A 21,600-nucleotide genomic window follows, 5' to 3' on the forward strand; every position below is an offset into this window, starting at 1 on the left:
TGAGAGGCCTGCGTACCGCAAAAAAAAAAAAACCTCTTCACAAACTTGGACGTTCTTTCAACTTAAGCCACCAAAAACCTCCGGCAAACATCATTCTTCATGGTGAAATGTCAGGAACAACAATAAGACGAGAATGCCTCATTGCTGCCACCTGGGAGGCTCTTTCTTCTGTGTACATGCAAGGGATCCAGGTTTATATCACCCCTGAGGACACCTAAATGACGTTTTAAAAAGAAGTTTTATTTGACATAAATATATATATGTATATATATATATACATAAATATATATATATATATATATATATATATATTTTTTTTTTAGGCTGTACCTCGTGGCATGCGGGATCTTAGTTCCCCAACCAGGGATTGAATCCGTGCCCCCTGCATTGGGAGTGTGGAGGCTTAGCCACTGGACCACCAGGGAAGTCCCCGACATATATTTTAAATACCATAATACTCACTGTTTAAAAAAAAAAAAAGACTCATTGTTTTAAGTATACAATTCAATGATTTTTTTTTTTTTTTCGCGGTACGCGGACTTCTCACTGTTGTGGCCTCTCCCGTTGCGGAGCACAGCCTCCGGACGCGCAGGTTCAGCGGCCATGGCTCACGGGCCTAGCTGCTCCGCGGCATGTGGGATCTTCGCGGACCGGGGCACGAACCCGTGTCCCCTCCATCGGCAAGCAGACTCTCAACCACTGCGCCACTAGGGAAGCCCTCAATGATTTTTAAAATCAGTAAAATTACAGGGTTGTGCAACCATCACCACAATTCTATTTTTAAAATGTATCACTCCAAAAAGTTCTCTCAGGCCCATTTGCAGTCACTTCCTGTCCCCTCCCCCAGGCAACTACTAATCTGCTTTCTGTCTCTATAGATGTGGTTATCTGGACATTTCAAATGAATGGAATCATACAACAGGTAACTTTTTTATTTCTTTTACTTAGCATTTTTTTTTTGAGATTCATCCAAGCTGTAGCATGTATCAGTGCTCCATTTCTTTTTATTGCTAAACAGTTTTCCGTTGTATGGATGTACCACAATTTGTTCATGCATTCTCCGTTGATGAATATTTTGGTTATTTCCAGTCTTTGGCTATTATGAATAGTCTTAATATGAATATTTGTGTTCAAGTTTTTGTGTGCACATTTCATTTCTCTTGGTTAGATTTCTAGGAGTAGAAGTGCTAGGTCCTATGATAAAATTAATGTTTAACTTTTTAGGAAACTGCCAAAATGGTTGCACCATTTTACATTTCACCAGCAATGCATAGAGTTTTAATCTACATGATTTTTAAAAGAATAACATATCCTGGGGAATTTTTTCATTGATTTGTAAGAGCTTTTATAAACCAAGGACATTAATTCTTATTTTTTCTATACCACAAATGCCTGTGATTTAATGTTAACTAAAAAAAAAGGACAATTTCAACTAAGTAAAGAAAAAACTTCACAAGAAAAAAGACTAGAAGGAAATAAGCCAAAATACACATTATTGTTGCCATATGTAGAAAACAGATGAGTGAATTCTTCTTTTGCTTCTGTATATTTCATTACTATCTGAACTTGCTAAACAAGCATATATTAATTTTCATTCTGGTTATCAAAGTAAGTAAAAAACTAAGGAAGGAGGAAAAGGAAAAAAAAAGGAAAGGAGGGAGGAAAGGTAAGGAGGAAGGAACCCGTAGACTTGATCATCTCACCTCAAAAAGGAGGCTGAACGCATCCTCCTCCTGACTTGTGAGGTGGACTGACAAGCCCTTAATGAAGACCCCCTGAGGACTTTCCACAATGGTCATAGGTGTGACCGAGGGTCCAACGTAAGGCAGAGTAGACAGGAGATCAAACAGGCTCTCATTATAGATTTCCAGGTAGGAAACACGCACAGTGATGACCTGTGTGGGGCGTTCTTCGATCATCTTAAAAACCTAGATGGGAGATTGGACAGCAGTCACTGAGAGCAGAACTCCAATGGCCAGCCAGTGCTAGGGGAGTTCTTACCTTAGGAGGGAATCCTTGCCCTAGAAGAATTTACAGTCTAGTTGGTGTGATGGTCATCAGCAACAACAATTATTAGTAGTTGCAGTCTATTGGGCAGTATTTATTATCATCTTGTAGTTTTTGTGAGGCCTGACTTATAGATTGGCTAATACTTGTACAGTCTCAAGAAGTAGAGGCATGATGAACAGAAAGGACTCTGGAGTGAAGATCTCTTGTTTTGTGGGGTTTCACCACATAAAAGCTTCTTTCACATCCATTTTTTAATTCTACCCTCATGATGCCACTGCGACTGAAGCAGGGCAGGGGCAATACCCATCTATGGTGGCTCAGCTACTAAGGGAAGAAGTCAAGCCAGAACTCAGCCTTCTCGACTCCTAATATCCTCCCCAGTGCTTATCAGCAGGTGACCTTGGGCTGGTCTTTTCCCCTCTCTAGACCTTAACTTTCTTATCTGTTAAATGGGGAGTTGGGCTGGATGATCCCTGAAGTCCCCATCTTGCTCTAACAGGCTAGATTTGTGCTGTCCAATATGCTAGACACTAGCCACAGGTGGCTGCTGAGCGCTTGAAATCTGGCTCGTGCAAATGAGGAATTGGATTTTAAATTTTATTTAATTTTAACTAAAAATTTAACACTGATACTAAATTCAGTTATTGGTAAACTTTTAAGTATGTTTGGAGCAACTTGGGTTTATAAATCTACCTTTTCAACCGTAAATTTCATGAACTGTAAATACAGAGCAACTCTTTCTGATGAATATTTAGTGTCTTAAATAGAAATGGGTTGTAAATGTAAAATACATACCAGATTTCAAAGACTCAGTATAAAGAAAAATAATGTAAACTATCTCAATAATTTTCATATTGATTACATGTGGAAATGCTATTTTGGCTATATTGAGTTAAATAAAATATATTATTATATATTATTTAAAAATAATTTCACTTGTTTTACTTTTTTAAATGTGGCTATTGGAAAACCTAAAATTGCATATGTGACTTACATTATATTTCTGTTGGGCAGCGCTGGGCTAGACTATAAAGTCTAAGATGCTGAGATACTGAAGCGTTGACAGTGGGATGTTAAGGATACTGCTTCAAGAAATTATCGCATGGATGGTCATACACTAGAGGGACATCTACACTTCCTACAGCACAGGGCTATAAAACCTCAAGATGCTTTTTAGGGAAAAGTCCTTTGCCTCCCACCTTCAAAAAGAGGGTCCTCACAGAACGCAGGCTAGCAGACTCTGAAGGAAGGCCCATCTGTCCTGTCTTCAGTCACACTTCCCAGACCCCCAAGGCTGACTCGGTCCTGAAAGCTCATGTCATGCCCTGCTTCTTCCCTTTGCTCTTTCTGGGGCTGTGGTGGTGCAAGAAACCAGAGCAGGCCAGTAAGGAAGCTCTGCAAGGGTTCATATCTCCCTCATTAAAACCAGGAAGGAACAGGATTAGGACCTCTGAATCCTCAATTACAGGGTCACAGACCATCAGAGCAGCAAGAAGCCAGTCAGCACATCTGACTCCCTCTTTATCAAATGAGGAAACAGGCTCAGCATGGGCGTAGGTCAGAGCCTGGAACCTAAACTCTTGGTTTACACACACACACACACACACACACACACACACACACACACACACCCCACCTGTCTCCCCTACAGGCTGTCTCCCCTACAGGCTGCAACTCCTTTGAGGCTGGACCCCACTGTCTCCAGGAGCTCGCCTGGGATGGGCAGCATGTATGGTAGAAAGAGGGGACCTAAGTGGCATCCCACCCACAGGCCCACTCTCTACCTGTTGTAGGGCACGAGGGAGGATCCCCCGGTGCTTGTAATTCTCAGTTGCCCCCGTCATGGTGTATGTCTTGCCAGCTCCCGTCTGCCCATAACACATGATGGTGCCTGCAAACATTTCAAAACACATCTTGGTGACAACCAGAAAAACAGCTCCAAGGATAGCTCTCCCATCCCCCAGCATGCCCAGTGCCAGCCAGAACCCTAGTGTGAAGGTGGCCATCAGGAGCAGCCAAGGACAGCAGGAATTCCTGCCATGGAGGGTGGGTGAGCAGGGAAACAGTGATATAAATGGTCAAAACACAGACAGCTGCTCTGAATCTGTGGTCCATGTAGTGCTCTACTGCTTCCTCTCCCAAGAGGGGATCTGATCCTAGGGCTTCTGAGGAGAGCAGGGAATTCCAGGGAACAGAGGAACTGGGAATTTTCCTAGAAAGATGAGGGAGATAAGAGCATTGAACTCAGCCCTTCTTTAGCAAGATCATGAACAGCCAGGCTCTCAGGGCTTGGCCTCCCTGCAGGACAGCCCAGGCAGGAGGAAAGAAGGGCTTTCAAAATCCCCAGGAAGAGATGGGAGTCAGAAGGGCATTTTCTGTTAGCGGTGGGAATTCTTTGTAGACTGCAAGTTCCCACTGGACTAAAGGGCTGCTAGTTGGTCCCAGGCCACTTTCAGAAATGGAACACCATGACCAAGCCCTGATCTGTCACATTGCCCTCTCTGGGAAGACTTTCACTTGCACCTCTCTCGTGCTTTAGGTCTACCATCACCAGGCTCTGGGACACAAACAAGTCACCCTGGGCTCTGGTTCCCATCTGCTCTTCTTCCTGGCTTGAGCAGCCTGAGCCAGACCCAACCCAAAGGCTGCTTCTGGGCATTTACAAAGCAGATCTGCCCGGGCAATGCTGGGCCGTGGAAATCAGTGTTTGCCTTTGCCACGTGAATGCTCTAGTTCCTGGGATTGGTAGGTTTTACACAAGGGTCTTAATTCAGCATCTGAGCTGGAGTCAGAAGCAGTGTCTATTAACCCTGCAGAAATGTGCAGGAAGGAGTCAGTTCAGCTGGGACTCAGAGCCCATTTGTGGCTCCACAGCACTCAGAGCCCACGACTCTTAGCCTCCCCGGGCCTTAGCTCCTTTGTCTCTACTTCCTCAGGGCCACATCCCCTCAGGACCAATGGGGACCATAGCTATATATCACACACAGGATACATTACAATGTTTAGGCATCTACACTCAACGGACTTTTAAGCAGAACACCTAAAACTTGCAAACAGGGAACATTCTAGTCAGGAGCCACCAGACGGGCAAAGTCTACAGACTGTGATATATTTTTTTCTATGGATTTTTTTTCTTTTTTTGGTCACGCCGCGTGGCATACGGGATCTTAGTTCCCCGACCAAGGATCAAACCCGCCCTCCCTACAGTGGAAGCACAGAGTCTTAACCACTGGACCGCCAGGGAAGTCCCTCTATGGATTTTTTAATCTTTTTAAGATTTTAAGGGACTTCCCTGGTGGTCCAGCGGCTAAGACTCTGCGCTCCCAATGCAGGGGGGGCAGGTTTGATGCCTGGTCAGGGAACTAGATCCCACATGCCGCAACTAAGACCTGGCGCAGCCAAATAAATAAATAAATAAATATTTTTTAAAAAAGATTTTGAAACAGTCTTAGAGTGAACTAGTTTGTAAAAATTTCCCAATAAATTTTAATTTGTTAAAAAAGCTTTTTAGTTAAGCTTTTAAGAAAGTCAAACTGTACTCGTCTTTAGTGATATATGTAAATAATACTATACTACAATAGAATAGATTGATTGTGCTGGTAGAATAAATGGAAATATCTCCTAGCAGGTAGCCAAGAGAAAAATGTTTTGACTCCATCAAATTTATCATAAAGACATGTTCAAAACTAATACTCAGGGGATTTGAAACAGGATAATAGTTGAATCCCCATGACCTATAGAGAGTCAGGGTCATTTAATCTTCCTATGAAGGTAGGATCCCAGGACCATGGATCAAGCCATGCCCACAGTATCACCAAGCAAATAAGTTTCCCACCATAAGAACATGGAGACAGACAAATAATCAAACAAAAGTTAGTAAGTGAAGTTGTATTTTATTCACCACAAAATACTTGTACCTCTTCCTGGGTGAGCGGGGGTTCCACAGGTTCTTATGTAAAACAACAGTTAATTAACTAAATTACCATTATAGCCATTGAGGGCTTGAGAAACCACATCCTTTGCGACTGTCTCATAAACCAAGTCCTGGGAGGCATCATGGAGAACTCCATCCAGCTTGAATGACCAGTCTGTCTGCTGGTTATTGACAACTCCTCTCCGAGTATCTTTTTTTAAGTGAATATTAATGGTCTAGGAAGAGAGAGAGATACTTGTTAAGAAACTGGTATAAAAAAGTCACTGATAGCCAAGGCCTGACCTGGAGGAAACAGAGGAGGTGCACTTTAGGAAGAACAGGGACTTGCACATATTCTGGACGACCTTTGGGAGGTGGGAAGGAAGGCACTGCAGGGAGGCCACACATCCTCAAGGTGGAAGGATCAGGAGACTGGAGCACTTGCTGGTTTCAGCACATCTCACCCTAGTGTTCAGGGTGCTGTCTGTCTTGGTTCCCCCATTTCTGATATGGGGTCAAGCATATTTATCACATATCAATATTTATCACATTAAACAAGCTTTAGATAAATTCAATAAGCACAGGGAGGCCTTGAATTAGGCCAGAGAGAAGAGCGGGCTTGGTGACGGAGGCCTGGGCTTGAGCCCCATCTCCCTGGTGACTGGCGGTGAGGCCTCCCTCAGCACTGTGGTGAGCACTTACTTCCACACACACGCTATGGGCTAATGTGAGCAATGATGAAATGATAGCCACAGAAAAGGCTCTGGACTCCTCAGACACAGTTACTCACTGGTATTAAATTGAGGGTGACTACCTACTTGTAATCAGCAGATTTTTAGATGCAAAGATTTCTAAAAAAAATTTTTAAAGTTTTAGATCCCTCCATAGCAAGCCACTGTGGCAGCAGCTAGTTTAGAAACATATTGGGTTAGGTCAATGGTAGATTCCAATCTTCGAAATGGGGACTTCTAATGTAAACAGACTCTCACTGGAATCTTATACTGGCTGCCCTAGTCCAGAAGCCAAGACACAGCCACATGCAGAAAAACTAAGATCAACAGAGAAAGGCTTGGTCTATTCATACATTAAATGCTCTGTGCTTCAGTCGTCACTGAATCCGTGTCCATCAGCGTGCACTTCACAGCGCTGCATGTGAGTTTCTTTCTGACTGCTAGGACTTTTGAACCTTGAGAAGTTGGCCTTTGAATTCCTCTCTTAATGTCTCCATGCTACCCATAGTAGATCCACAAATGTTTGCTGAATGAAAACATCCCATAGTCTCGAGGTGTCCTAAGCCTGTCACAGCCTTCAGAAGAGTTGTCAGGACAGTGGTGGGGACAGGGGGATGGATAGATCTTTCCAGTTCTCTCCATAAGAGTTTCTCCCTCCCTTTGGTAAGTTTAATAATAATCATCTGAAGACATTCCTATTGTACTTCCTGGGATATCTGATCATCAGAAAGTTTTATGAGTGTGGACAAATGTCAGCTTCCTGTGTCAGATATAAGGACAAAGGTAAACTTTTTTTTTTAACTTTTTATTTTATATTGGAGTATAGTTGATTAACAATGTTGTGTTAGTTTCAGGTGTACAGCAAAGTGATTCAGTTATACATCTATCTATTATTTTTCAAATTCTTTTCCCATTTTGAGATTGACATGTATACACTGCTGTATCTAAAATGGATAACCAACAAGGACCTACTCCCATTAAAAATGGGAGTTTCATGAGTTTCCTCATCAACAGCATTGTGGGGGAGTGCTTTGGCCTTGAATGACTCTAGATTCCATCTGAACTTTTACCAATTCTGTCTTGGTCCTTAAAAGGTTGCTTGGAAACCTTAGAGGTTGTAGTGAGGAGGGACAGAGAGATGCCCAGGCAGGTGAAGGCAAACACACTGTACTTACTTTGTTGTCATCTCCATATTTGATCATTTCATGAGCAAAGTCATCAGTAGGTTTGACACGGACAAACGCATGAACTTTTTTCCTAGTACCCATTCTAGCTAAAAAGAAGAAAATAGCAAAATTTTCAGTAGTCATCCTCCAACAACCATTAGAATGGAGGTGTCATTCATCAAGATCAGAAAACATGATGTGCAGTCCATGTTTTCCTCTCCCACTGAGAGCCAGTCTTCCTTTTGCCCCCCAGCATTTCAGTGATCCGTCCACAGGATGCTGTTCAACAAGTCCGTGTACTTCCTACTTTACAGGGTGCCTCACCACTCTCCACCAAAAACCCCCTAAGAGACTGAAATACAAAGCAAAAAGAATGCTCCCTTTAGTGGCCTAATTTTATTTTATTTTTATTTTTTATTTTTATTTATTTATTTGGTTGGTTGCATTGGGTCTTCATTGCTGTGCATGGGCTTTCTCTAGTTGCATCAAGCGGGGGCTAGTTTTCGTTGTGGGGTGTGGGCTTCTCATTGCGTTGGCTTCTCTTGTTGCAGAGCATGGGCTCTAGGTGCGTGGGCTTCAGTAGTTGTGGCACATGGGCTCAGTAGTTATGGCTCACAGTCTCTAGAGCGCAGGCTCAGTAGTTGTGGCCCACTGGCCTAGTTGCTCTGCAGCATGTGGGATTTTCCTGGACAAGGGATTGAACCTGTGTCCTCTGCATTGGCAGGCAGGTTCTTACCACTGCACCACCAGGGAAGTCCCTAGTGGCCTAATTTTAGATGTGGTTTCTACAAATGCTCCGTATCAGAGTTTACCTACACTTTGCCTTATTCATTATATTTTCCTCTAAAATACTGACTATGAAATGCATTAGAACTAATTTTCTTTTTTTCATTAATATACCTAACTTCAGATGTAGCACCTCCTTCTCTACCTCCATTAGACTAACTTAGATCAGAAAAAGATTCCCTGGAAGTACATTTAATGTAGCCCATAGTCTAATATTCTTTCTTCTCTGCCACTCCATTGAGAGAAAAATCTCAGTCCCTTACCTCCTCTGCCTCTCCTAAAACGTAATTATGTATATTCTCATCATTTTCTTTCAGGCAGGCACACATATATTTGTATTCCTTCATTTATACTATCACAAGTAATTACCATGTATAATAAAATGTTAAAATAAACATTGAATGTAGCTTCATCGAATAGGTTGAAAGCTTATAGTTATAAATGACAGAGAGGGAGATTTAGGTAAATTAACTTCTTATTATGTGGAGTTTTCCTATAGTGGGAAAGACTTTCTCAAAGTAAGGACCATAAACACTACAAACAGTCAAGCAAGATGCCAACTAGCAGAGATGCTACAAAAGGGATTGTTTGTATTACAGGGAGAGTTAATTGATCTCTAATATCCTGTCCAACTAAAGTATTTCATAAACATTTTTAAAAATTGAATTGTACAGGAATTCCCTGGTGGTGCAGTGGTTAAGAATCCACCTGCCAACGCAGGGGACATGGGTTCAATCCCTGGTCCGGGAAGATCCCACATGCCCCAGAGCAACTAAGCCATGCGCCACAACTACTGAGCCTGCAAGCCACAACTACTGAGCCTGTGTGCCACAACTACTGAAGTCCGTGCGCCTAGAGCCCGTGCTCCACAAGAGAAGCCACTGCAATGAGAAGCCCGCACACCGCAACAAAAGAGTAGCCCCTCTCGCCGCAACTAGAGAAAGCCCGCGCGCAGCAATGAAGACCCAACGCAGCCAAAAATAATAAATAAATAAATTTATTTTTAAAAAAAACCAAAACTGGGCTTCCCTGGTGGCGCAGTGGTTGAGAGTCTGCCTGCCGATGCAGGGGACACGGGTTCGTGCCCTGGTCCGGGAAGATCCCACATGCCGCGGAGCGGCTAGGCCCGTGAGCCATGGACGCTGAGCCTGCGTGTCCAGAGCCTGTGCTCCACAACGGGAGAGGCCACAACAGTGAGAGGGCTGCATACCACAAAAACAAAACAAAACAAAACAAAAAAAACCCAAAACTCATTTAGAGTTAATGCTCCACAAAGTAAAAAACAGACTTTGAATAGAGACAATGCCTGAGGGTCAGGATGTGTGCTGCATCGTGCACTTCTCTTTTGATGTCCCTGACAGGGTTGGGCCAGTTCCATAAGAAATGAGGCACTTGCCCCTAAAATAACCTGTACTTTCATGGGGTAGGACAGAGGACTTGAGGCTAAAGAAAACTCCTGGATACTTCTGAAAAAGACAACCAGCAAAGGAATTGCTGAATTTATGAAGAGGTAGGAAAACATGAGGGATAGGGAGCTGACTCAATTTCATCTTCAAATTGGTAAATAGCAATATCATCACCGTTGTTCAGGAAAAAATAGTTTGTTTGTGCTACTGCAAAGTGTTCTAACAAATAAACTGATCAGATGGTCAATATTTTTAAAAAGCTAATTTTCAAGACCTTGACTGTTAAAAAATTAATGTCCCTCCACATTTCTAGACACAACTTGTGGTAACCACTTGATTTCCTCATACAATTATCTTAGCTATCATCAAGTGGCATTAAGTATCTCTATAGAAGCAAATTAAATAGAGACAGGCCCTGCTCTTTCAGTTTACAGTTTCCATGAAGTGGGCAAAATAAAACTCTAACCCCTATTACAAACCCTTCAGATGTCACATTAAATAAGCAAACTACTTTCACACCTGCCTACTGTAGAGTGTGAGTCCACTTCCCACATTCCTCAAGTAATTATTTCATGGAAGTCTTTTCCTGGCCACTGTGGGATCACTCAGATCTTTTAATTTTTAGAAAGTGAATCTGTAAGGTATTCAGGTGAGTAAGGATAATGGCTTGTCCAATTTCAGGTCTAAGATTTTTGTTTGCAAAATTGAGCTCTAGAAATAAAAAGCCACAAATAGCTCTAACAGGACTCCCAAACTGAGGAAACTTAAGAGATGATCTCATCTCCAAGTTCACTTTGATCTAGGCTTTTGGGAAGTGGAGAGTGGAGAGAGGTGTGCTGACTCAAGCAAACACTTACACTCAATTTCTAAAGTTCTGGGAACCATTCCCCATACCAGTCCGATGGCCCATCCTCCTGCCCAGGAAAGTTAAGATGCTGCCCAGGGTGCCCTCTGAAAGGGACCATGAAGAAGTAGAGGGTTGCTCAAGCCTCCCTCCTGGCAGCCCCTACCCACAGACAGCCCAAGGGCAGCACAGGCCAGCTTCAAGCATTACCCTCCCCTCAGAGCCTGCCCCTTTTCTGCCCAGCAATTTGCCAACATGCACAAGTAGTCATTCTATCTGTGCTTCCCAATTCTCCCCATGCTCACGCCCATGGCTCCAGGCACGCCAGGAGCCATATCCACCTGACACAAGCCTTCTCTATTAACTACATCCCTCCTGCAAATCCACTACCCAGCAGCCCCTCAACACCCAGTCATTTGGAGACCCCATGCCAACTTGCACTTACTGAAATAATCCTTGTTACCGTTCTTACGCCACATCATTTGAGTGGGTTTCAGATCCCAAATTAAGTTACATGCTGTTTGAGGGACAGGACTGTGCTTTTTATTTCTTTTGAGTCTCCCCTCAAAGTCCGGAACAGTGCCCAGCACAGAGTAGGTGCTTAAGAAATGGTGATTGGTGGTGATGGTCATGACTGGAAGTCAGAGGGTGGCGGAATCTCCATATGTGGGTCCATCTTCGGTCACAACTGAGAGAGTCCCAAAGGGCACATGATGTCACTCGCCTCCCTCACCACCTCCAACCCTGAGCCCACAGCCCTTCCAGGAGGACACTGGGTTTCCAGGCCCACTTGCAAGAAGCCATCTTCAGCCCCTCACCACGCTCTCCCTTTTAGTAGGGTCCTTCTCTCTCAGGACCTTGTGGGGAATGCCTCTCCCTCGTGGACACCACCCTTAGATATTTCTGGTGTAAATAAGTGAACCTTTGAGTGGCCACCAAGAGCCCTCTCTGCTGAAAGGCTCACAGTTTCCTCATTTGTTTTAGGGGTGGGAATGAACAGGTTGCCACCAAGCACCCCTGAAAGCTCAACAAAAGGAGAGGACCAGGTGGGTCCCTATCTTCCAGCGTTCCTGTCCAGAACAGAGGCTCTCAAGAGAACACTCATAGCCACCAGCAAGGTAGCAGCATCTGAACCCCCCAAAAGAGGGTCCAAACGCACCCGGCCTTGGACTAAACAAAAGACTCGGACCCAGGCCAAACTGGTCTTTCTCCTTTTTCTAACCCAACATGCTGGACCCCTGTGTGGTGTCTGGGAGGCAGTGGGCCTTGGGACCATTCCTGTGCCTCTCTGGAGCGATTTCCGCATTTGTAAAGCGAAGGGCCGGGATGGCAATCCCGAAACCCCCTCCAGTTAGAAAACTGAATACAGAAGAGTCCAGAAGACCAGAGATCTCTGAACCTCAGGGGCGACGTAGGACCCTCGTGGGGCCAGGGAACGTTAGATCCGAAAACCCTAAGCCGCAGCAAGGCTTAAAGGGTCCCCTCGACGCCTCACCCTCCTCCGCCCGGGTTTCACAGATCAGCGAGCCAAAGCTGGGGGACTCCCGGGTGGAGCGGTGTTCAGATTCCAGCAGCTGCCCGCCGCCCGGGCGGACACCCCCTTTCCGGCCTTCCTTCTCCCCACCCGGACCGCGCGTGACTCCTGCTTACCGCTCCGGAGGCTGGAGCCCTTCCGCAGCCCGACCACTGCATTAGCAGCTACAGAAGAAACCCGGCAAGCTTGGCTGCCGGGCTGTGTACACAGTCGCCGTGGCAACAGGCTGCTTCCGGAGATTCCGGAAGTAGGGGTGGTAGCGGAAATGAAGTCCGCGGTCCTCTGTTGAGATACAAGTAAGGCCAGGGCCGAATTAGGAGGACGGGAGATGGGACCGATTAATCTAAAAAGACTGCGGCAGCTGCAGGCGCGAAGCCAGGGTAGGGGTAGCGGGGGAACGAAGGATGCGCAAGAACCAGGAAACGGGGCAGCCGGGCTTCCGGCGCACAGCAGTTTGAGACTACGGCGGCCGCGCAGCTCCGTCTAACTCCAGCCTTGCGCTCCGAGCTGCCGTCCACAGGCGCCCTCGCCCCGCCCAGTTTAGCTTCGAGCCAGCCGGCCAGGCCTGCGCAGTCGCGGCGGCCGGGGAAGATGGTGGAGGACGGCGCGGAGGAGCTGGAGGACCTGGTGCACTTCTCCGTGTCCGAGTTGCCTAGTCGCGGCTACGGCGTCATGGAGGAGATCCGGCGGCAGGGCAAGCTGTGCGACGTGACGCTCAAGGTCCCGGGTGCTGGGCGGCGCGGGGCTGAGGGCCAGGGGACCGAATGGGGAGGGAAGAGAGGCGGGGGATAAGGGAAGAGAGGTCTAGAGCTCAGCGGGGTGGGGAAAGGAGGTTGGAGGGAGAGCGAGTAGGGGAGAGAGGGGTGCTGACTGGGAGAGGGGGATTGGGGCTGAGTGGGGAGACGGACAGGGACAGCCTCTCAGCCGTTAGAAAGAAAGGCTGAGAGGTGCGCCGCTGAGGCCCTCAGAGTGGAGACATTGGGGTGCCCGCCTCCCTTTTCTGTCACTCAGACGAGAGAAAATGGACTTGCAGCTCCTCTATGGACGAAGGGGCTGTGGCTCTCCCTACATTTTGATGGGCACTACGGAAGCCCCTTTTCTTGCCACTACAGACGTTTCTTTGTGCCCCTCGAAGTTAGCTGCGCTGTGGTAGAGGCGTGGGCTTTTCCTGAGGAGTCATTGCTTGCCCTTGACTGATAGATTACTACCTTGTCTCTTAAGAGCTTTTAAAATCGCATCTGGAAATCTTTTGAGGTGGGCAACCACTGTGCCTCGCACTAGAAGGCACACTACCACCACCAGCAGCACCACAAAGGTCTCGGAGAATGGGCTGATGGGCTGCGTGGGGAGAGGGCTCTCTTAACCACCTGTTCCCTATTGGCATTCTGGGCGCAAGAGCCAGGCTTCCTCCCGTGCTTTGCATCCATTCCTGCTAGAGAGGCATGCTGTGCTGCTCCTTGGCCTAGCTGTTGAGCCAGGTGGGGCTCTCCAGGCGGGGAGATGCTGCTGCAAACCCTGTTCCCTGTTGGGCTTTGGCTAGAAGGCTGTCAGCATCTGTGAAGGACCCTGTTTAAAAAATAAAACTATGCAGAGATCTGTTTGCTCTTCTTATTTTCGACAGCGTTAAGGAAACTTCCTCTTCCACATATTTGAGTCAGACCTCTGGAGACAGTAAAGTAGAATGGTTAAGAGTGTGGCTTTGAGAATGGTATATAGTTCAACCAAAGACTAAAAAAAAAAGTGTGGCTTTGGAGACAGAAGGATTTGGATTAAAATCCTTGGGAAAGTTACTTAATCAGTCTAAGCATCAGCTTTCCCAATGTAAAAATGGATGATTCCTAATTCTTAGTATTCATACGAGGATTAAATGAGAAAATTTGTGGTATTCTTTGCATAATGCCTGGCCTAAGGTTTTCATCACTCTAAACCCCTCCTGAAGGAGATTAGTTTTCCAGTAGAGGAGTGAAGTGGACTGAGGGGGGAGAGCATCTTTAGTGGGGAACCAAAGGGTTTGAGAAAAATGAGCTGGAAGGAAGCAAAGAAAGTAAATATAAATGAGAGATTTTTGTCCACGGTGATTACATGGTAGTAGATGTCGAGGCTACTAGAGATTTGTAAACAAAAGAATGATCTGGTTGTGGCAGTAACACTTGGGGTGAGTAGAGACTAGTGAAAAGCAGTAATGGGGGCGAATTTTTGGATTAAGATTTAGGCTGTAAGGGTAAGCCAGGGAAAGCTTATACGACACAGAGAAGCAAATAGGGAATGTTAGAGTGAGATGGTCACACTACGTAAGTTAAATCATTGCATTTTGCCTCTGCACTTAATGCACATCTCAAGTATAGCAACCCCGTAGCATAAAAATGCTTGTGTGTTTTTTTCCATTGAAATACTTTTTGTTCACTCAAAGGGACAAGTAAATTATCAGAAGTGATTCCAGCTGAGAATGTCTGTCTAAATTGCTATATTAGTTTCAAGGATCTGGGACATAAGGACCAGTATAAAGGCATAGGCTAGAGCTGGACAGGACTGTAGAAAGCTCTGCTTCATTGGTTTTCTGACTATTCTGTGGAGCCTGAGGAGTAGTTCAATGCCCTGTGATGGTAGGGCCCAGAGAGAGGCCAAGCAAGCCAAGCTCTGCCTCATTTCACTCCCCTTCCCTAGAGCTGCTCTGTGAAATCTGTTTCAGTCTCTCTTTTTTTTCTTTAATTAGTTAATTAATTAATTAATTAATATTTGGCTGCGCCAGGTCTTAGTTGCGGCATGTGGGATCTAGTTCCCTGACCAGGGATGGAACCTGGGCCCTCTGCACTGGCAGCACAGAGTCTCAACCACTGGACCATCAGGGAAGTCCCTTGGTTTCTCTTTTTCAAGATAGAGTCTTTCCTGAAACTTCTGGTGATTCCAGACTTTCTTCCAAATAAATAGAAACTGAAAAGCTGGTTGGAAGCTTTTTGGTGTAGGGTGGGTTTATTGATTAGTGGGCCTCCCAGTGGGGCAGTGGTTCTCAAACTTTAGCAGACATTAGAATCACCTGGCAGCCTTGTTAAAAAACAGTTGTTCAGACATTGTTCACCCCAGAATTTCTTATTCAGTAGGTCTGGAATGGACCTGAGAATTCACATTTCTGATAACTTCCGCAGTGATACTATTCCTGGTCTCGGGCCACATTCTGAGAGCCACACCTGTAAGGTGGTGGACCTGTCCTTTTCTATGGGATATGTTCAGAGTCCATGGATCTTCCTTCAGGCTTCTGCCTACATGGAGTAAGCCTGGCTGTTATTCTAGGAGCTGATGGTGGGAGGGGACTGGGAGCTCTTGCTTCTGTATGCAGACTTTCCCTTAATCCCCCTGAATAGTACCACTTCATGTCTTCCTTGGTGCTCTGGTTACTCAAGTCTGGAGTCTCTGGTTCATCCTGTACAGAGAATAAACCTCCAGACTTCTGCTGGGGCAGTGATGGGGCACTTGCCTGGGGCAGGGAACCAGTACTGCCTGTTTACAGCCTTCCTTATGTTCACACCTTCAGAGGAAACCTGTATCTTCAACAGTTGAGTTTTGGAGGGTGCTCTGGAGTGACTTGCCATCTAGAGCACTCAGTATTCTCCATATAAGTCAGTTACTATCCATTTGTCTGCTTTTCATCTTCCAAAATATGGCGACATTTCTAATCTGTTCTCTCAGCTTCTTTGTACTTGGGAGCTTTGCTATTCCTTGATTGTCAGTCTGAGAGGTAGCACAACACAGACTGGAGCTAGATCGCCTGGGTTTGAATACTGGCTCTGCCACTTATTAGCAGTGAAAACTTGGACAAGTTCCTTAAATGCTGGTGATTCAGTTCCTTCATCTATAAAATGGGGATCATCACCTACCTAGTAAGAGTGTTGAGGATTCCACTAGTTAATGCACTTAAAACAATCATGTAGCAAATATTCAGTAAGTAGAAGATATTTATGAATAATAACTTAATGAGATTTCCTATTAAGGGGAAGTGAAGATAAATGCGTGTGTTCTGCCTGCCATTTTGAATTCGTTTTAGACTGGGTTTAATTCTAGATGGTTTTATCTAAACATTATGTTCATTGCCTTAAAAGCATTTGCAAAGCACTGATCTACTTCCATAGCTTGCATTTTACAGATGAGGACCAAGCCTAGAGGAAGAGGGGACTCATCCAAGGTCACAGATTAAATTGGGCAGAGCTAGAACTAGAGGCTAGACTCCTGGTGTCCAGACTCCAGGTCAGGTGTTCCTTCCTGCTCTCCTGTTGCCTCTTCTATCAGTGACAGTGACTGAACTGATTTCAGCTGCTACCATTTGAATTAATCTACCTCAGGTCAATTGTACTCATCCTTAACAACATGTCACCTTTTCTGTCTTTCCAAGTTTTAGGGAGAGTGTGACAGCATTAGCAAGCATGCCACTTTCTCAAAATTCACTGCCAACTCTTGAACCTTGCTTAATTTTCTTTTTGGAAATATTTGAAATTTAAATTCCTTAGGTGCCTGTTGGATAGTTAAGTAGAGGCATAACAGAAAAGAGTAATTTTATATCTATGGTGACTCGAACTTCTTTGAGAAACTGAAAGCACTGAACTCTCTCCCCAGAAAAATGCACATACTTACATATGTGCAAACTTTTGCATTCAGTCATAAGAGCAGTTCCCCTGGAGCCCATCTTTGGATCTTGGGTTATGAATAGAACTGAGTATTATTCTTTTATCAGGAAAAGCCCATGTCTTTCTCCTTGGCAAATCATTTTATCTTAAAGTTTAGAAGGATAGTGGTGCAAGACTTCTTGGCAGCCTGTAACATAAGACTTAGTCTGGGTAGAGAGGTTTGCAGTCACAGAGGCTCTTATCTCCTCTTCCCAACAGTTGGTTTCATCCCCTGTCCTCTGGGCTACCAGGAGCCCAGTGCTCAGGCCACATCTGTCATGTTCATCTGGGTCCAGCAAATTGGGCAGACTCCCCAGATGCAATGCGTGTTCTCCACAATCTCTTATTGATGAGATTTAGACTCACCAGATTCCTATATTTCTATTCTTTCCTCACATACTTCTTTCTTTTTCTTTATTTGTGAGAGCAGAATGGGATCACCGCATATACATACTATTTGCTGACCCATAAGCTTAGAAGAGACAGGAACCTCCTCTACACACACACACACACACACACACTCTGTTTTGCAACCACTAATAAAGGGTTCCTCAAAGGTCTGCTGGCATCAGTCTTGCCAGGATTTTCCCAAGGCCCTTGCTAAAGTTTTGAACCCAGATCTGAGAATTTAGCCTTCAGAAGGAAATATCTTTTCCATGGGTGAAAGGCACAGAAATACTCTATTTCCTTTTGCCCCACTGAATCCAGGTACACAATTTTCACTGAAACTGACTTCAAGAGCCTCACATTTGAGTGTGGAATCTTGCTTAATTTGCTGTCATGCTGATTTTGTGATGAAAGAGTAGGTGGAGAAGGATATCAGGAAGTGAGGCAAGGACTTGTTGATGCATGCCATTTTTATGTTATGTGTAGTGTGGTGAGTTACACGGGTGTAATTATAGAGCTAGAATAATCATATTAAAAGGAGCCATAGAGGTCTTCTGTCAAAGCTATCCATCTTACAGGTGAAAAAACACTGAGGCTTAGTGATATTAAGGGATTGCCCAAGGCACAAAGCTATATTATCTGAGATCCAACACAGCTGTTTGGTGGAAGCATTGCTTTTACATCCTCTGTCAGATTACTCACCTGCCCTGCTAATGGTATAAAGCAGAGCAGGGAACAAACACCATCTGCAGTGTCATCTGTGAGCATGGAGGACAGTGATGTGTATGGCCAGATGCAACACCACTGTTCTATTTCAGGAGAGAAGACAGATGCAGGCTTTTTCTGCTAGTTTTCTGGACATATGAATTTTTGACTGTTTCGATTTGGAAATGACACTGTATTGGGAGATATTGTGCCTCTGAATATTGCTCATTCCCGGGGCTTTCTACTGTCTCTTTTCAGGTAATTGTGTTTCATTTTCAGCCTTGCCTCTTTTTTTTTTTTTTTTTTTTTTTTTTTGCGGTATGCGGGCCTCTCACTGTGTGGCCTTTCCCATTGTGGAGCACAGGTTCCGGACGCGCAGGCTCAGCGGCCATGGCTTACGGGCCTAGCCGCTCCGCGGCATGTGGGATCTTCCCGGACCGGGGCACGAACTTGCGTCCCCTGCATAGGCAGGCGGACTCTCAACCACTGCACCACCAGGGAAGCCCGCCTTGCCTCTTTTTAATGAGTAATTAAAACTAAGGGCAAGAATGTGCTCCTTTAGAGCACATGCGCACATATCACAATGTGCACTTGTGATATGAATTCATATTCATCAAAACGTCAGTTTTTGCTCTTTTTTCTGTGAGTTATGTTGTAGGTGATGCTGTTAAATTTGGACACCAATTAGATGAATGAGAGAGTTTGATGTTTCCTGACACGTAGGTGGGGAAAGAGGGTTGGAGATTGTATGGTTAGGGCACTCAAGATGGCTGTTCTCTTACTCTCTGTATATCCCCTGCCCGGCCAGTGCCTGCTTCACCTGTACCCTACTCGTATGACTGACCTTCCTACACTCTTTTCCCCACCCCAGCTGGTGATTGTTCTTATCAAAGGAGCCGGGAGGGGTGTGCCCCTCTGCTGGTTTCCATAGTAACTAATGAGCCCACCAGACGTCAATTCCCCTATAACTAGTAATCTTCCCTTCCATTTGGGAGTGAAGACTGCCACCCTGTCCTGCCCGCTGTCTGCCGCACACGGTGGGGTGTCGCTCCAGGACCTTGCTTCAGACATGTAAGGTCCCCCATCCATTACACCATTGATGTCTCTGTTGCTGCAGACTCCGGGCTCTTTCTTTGGTCTTAAAGCTGGACAAGAGCAGGCCATGTTGCCTGCTGTGTGCAGCCCAACAGAGGTATCTTGGAAAATAAGTTACTAGCTGAGCAACATTCATGGCATTCATCCTGAGGCTTCTGGAGCTTGGCCGGCCAGTTGGGTGAATTTAAGAAGCCTGTGTTTGGGGATGCTTCTTACTGCAGGTGGTTCCTCTATTGTTTTGTGCATGAGATTCCATTGTTTGCCCCTTGGCCATGCCTGGTTCAGCTTGTGGGTTGGTTGATGGAAAATGAGACCACATTGTTTTTCCGAAGATGTGTTCCTGTAGCTCCTCCTGAATTACAAGTATGGCATCTACCTTCCTACTTTTGGTTTGTTGACTGTTGGCACTCACATTGCCTCCTTGGCATAGAAACCAGCCAGCTTCCCCACCATCAGTTTAGGCCTTTTCTACCCAAACAGCTGATCACATCATTACTTGTTTCTAGGTGGGGAGAAGAGAGAATGAACCAAGATGTGTGAACCAGGAGTTGGCAAGCATTTTCTGTAAAGAGCCAGATAGTAAATATTTTAGGATTTGTGGGTCATACAGTTTCAGTTGCAGCTACTGAACTCTGGTGTTATAGCACTAGAGCAGCTGTACACAGTACATAAACGAATGGGTCTGGCTGTGTTCCAGGAAAATTTTATTTACAAAAACAGGTGTGGGCCAGACCCGTTGCCTTACCCATATTGTATACTGATATGGCCTTTGTAAAGTTTAAGGTTTTTGGAGTAGATTACACTTGCTTTATTGCCCCGGCGTATACTTCAGAAATCGGAAGCCTCTCTTGGTAAAGAGTACAGGTGAACCAGAAGTGAAAAACTTTCTTTTTCCAGCTTACCGCAGGTGATCATGGGACTGTCCTGGTCGGTGACTGAATAACTGACATAGGAGAAGTCACTGTTATATTTTGCATCTCATCTTTAAAGTCTTGTAGCTCTGCTGAAGCTTGAGGCAGACTATTCCAAAGCATTAACTAAAGACACCGTGCTCCCTTTCTGTCTTAGTTGAAGCTGAGGATGCTTAGCTGCTTGCACAATGGCAGGCCAGAGGAGACCGTGATGGCTCCTGTGTTCCAGTGGACCTGAGCGGCTGTGTGCAGGGCCGTGAAGGTAAGGGCCAGGGTTTGGGCTTTTGGCAGGCAAAGTAGATCAGTAGTTCAGGTATGGCCCAACATGTCTGGGCAGTGTGCTGCATATCTGATGAGAACACAAAAATGCTTTTTAGAAAATAAGCTCAAGAACAGATATTTGTGCAGGCATGTTCATAGCGTTGTTGTTCACAATATGCAAAAGATGGAAGCAGCCCAATGGTAGACTGCGTCAGTGGTTGAATGGATAAAATGTGGCACATTTTGTTCCATATATACAATGGAATAATGTTCCATATATACACTGGAATATTATTCAGCCTTAAAAAGGAAGGAAATTCTGACACATACTGCAACATGGATGAACCTTAAAGACATTGTTCTAAGTTTTGAAATAAGCCAGTCACAGAAGGACAAATATCATATGATTCTTCTTAAATGAGGTAACTAGAGAAGTCAAATTCATAAAAATAAAAAGTAGAATGGAGATTTCGCAGTGCTTGGGAGAAGGAGGGAATTGGGAGTTAGTGTTTAATGGGTACAGAATCTCAGTTTAGGAAGATGAAGACGTTCTGGAGATGGATGGTGGTAATGGTTGTACAACAGCGTGAATGTACTTAATGCCACTGAACTGTACACTTAAAAATGGTTTAAATGGTAAATTTTATGTATATTTTACTACAATTAAAAAAGGAGAAGCTGAAGAAGACTTGTTAGCAAGTGGGCAAATGAGATTGCTCATAGTGCTTTGTGATTGGAGAGACACTAAAAACAGAATTTGTCTCTATCCAGATCCACTGATCAAAAACATTTCATACTAAACCTTTCTTCTTTAGCTTTTGCAGTAAGCTGCTTCAGCTGTTAAGAGCCACATTTTATTAGCTCAGCCCTGTGGCTGCACTTCAAGTGGTCACTTAGAAGGAATTGACTTCTAAGAGATACACATTTAATTGATGCACACATGTTATAAGCTTATTTTTCCTGTACTGATTTGTAAAATCTAAATGTCATATAACCTTTAACAGAGCTATCCTGAGGATCAGCGAAACATACTATGCCATCCTGTCTTCCACTGAAGGTTTGTTGGCATAGTTTACAAGTTAAAAATGACTTTCAGATCTTTGCTCCAACCGCTGATTTTGGTCCTAAACACTAGACCTGCATTTCCATTTGTCCTATTGATCCTTATGCTCATTAAGTCTAAAATGAAGCCTCTT

At 44.8% G+C, this 21,600-nt stretch overlaps 2 protein-coding genes across 10 annotated transcripts in view; one reads left to right on the plus strand and one right to left on the minus strand.

The window, feature by feature from the left end:
- The window catches only part of KIF9 (kinesin family member 9), a 47,448-nt gene extending 34,414 nt beyond the window's left edge, over positions 1-13,034 (minus strand). For 2 of the 9 annotated variants that reach the window (XR_010947002.1, XM_067754164.1), the window contains exons 1-6: positions 12,507-13,033; positions 11,302-11,544; positions 7,830-7,927; positions 5,994-6,159; positions 3,795-3,901; positions 1,704-1,928 (exon numbers count right to left, since the gene is read on the minus strand). Coding sequence is in view for 8 of the 9 variants with exons in the window: in XM_067754164.1 (XP_067610265.1) it covers positions 1,704-1,928; positions 3,795-3,901; positions 5,994-6,159; positions 7,830-7,927; positions 11,302-11,488 (783 nt within the window). In the remaining variant the exon portion in view is untranslated. Of the gene's footprint in view, positions 1-1,703; positions 1,929-3,794; positions 3,902-5,993; positions 6,160-7,829; positions 7,928-11,301; positions 11,545-12,506 lie in introns of all 9 variants that reach the window. The other 7 variants (XM_067754165.1, XM_067754162.1, XM_067754163.1 and 4 more) reach the window with 6 other exon arrangements.
- KLHL18 (kelch like family member 18) lies at positions 12,183-20,412 on the plus strand. The gene is made up of 3 exons (XM_067755766.1): positions 12,183-12,491; positions 12,781-13,110; positions 20,301-20,412. Exons 1-3 carry the CDS (start codon positions 12,183-12,185, stop codon positions 20,379-20,381), a joined length of 720 nt encoding a protein of 239 aa, XP_067611867.1. The 3' UTR covers positions 20,382-20,412.
- The last annotated feature ends 1,188 nt before the right edge of the window (positions 20,413-21,600 follow it).

The sequence above is a fragment of the Pseudorca crassidens genome, chromosome 10 (assembly GCF_039906515.1).
Source record: "Pseudorca crassidens isolate mPseCra1 chromosome 10, mPseCra1.hap1, whole genome shotgun sequence".
NCBI lineage: Eukaryota > Metazoa > Chordata > Mammalia > Artiodactyla > Delphinidae > Pseudorca > Pseudorca crassidens.

What these genes read in the sequence shown, in the direction of transcription:
- KLHL18 (XM_067755766.1), top strand. Translation starts at nt 12,183, where the DNA reads ATGGCAATCCCGAAACCCCCTCCAGTTAGAAAACTGAATACAGAAGAG. An exon ending in TCTCCCCACCCGGACCGCGC is followed by an intron (nt 12,492 to 12,780) that starts GTGACTCCTGCT and finishes GGGTAGGGGTAG; the next exon opens with CGGGGGAACGAAGGATGCGC. An exon ending in TGTGCGACGTGACGCTCAAG is followed by an intron (nt 13,111 to 20,300) that starts GTCCCGGGTGCT and finishes TTTCTGTCTTAG; the next exon opens with TTGAAGCTGAGGATGCTTAG.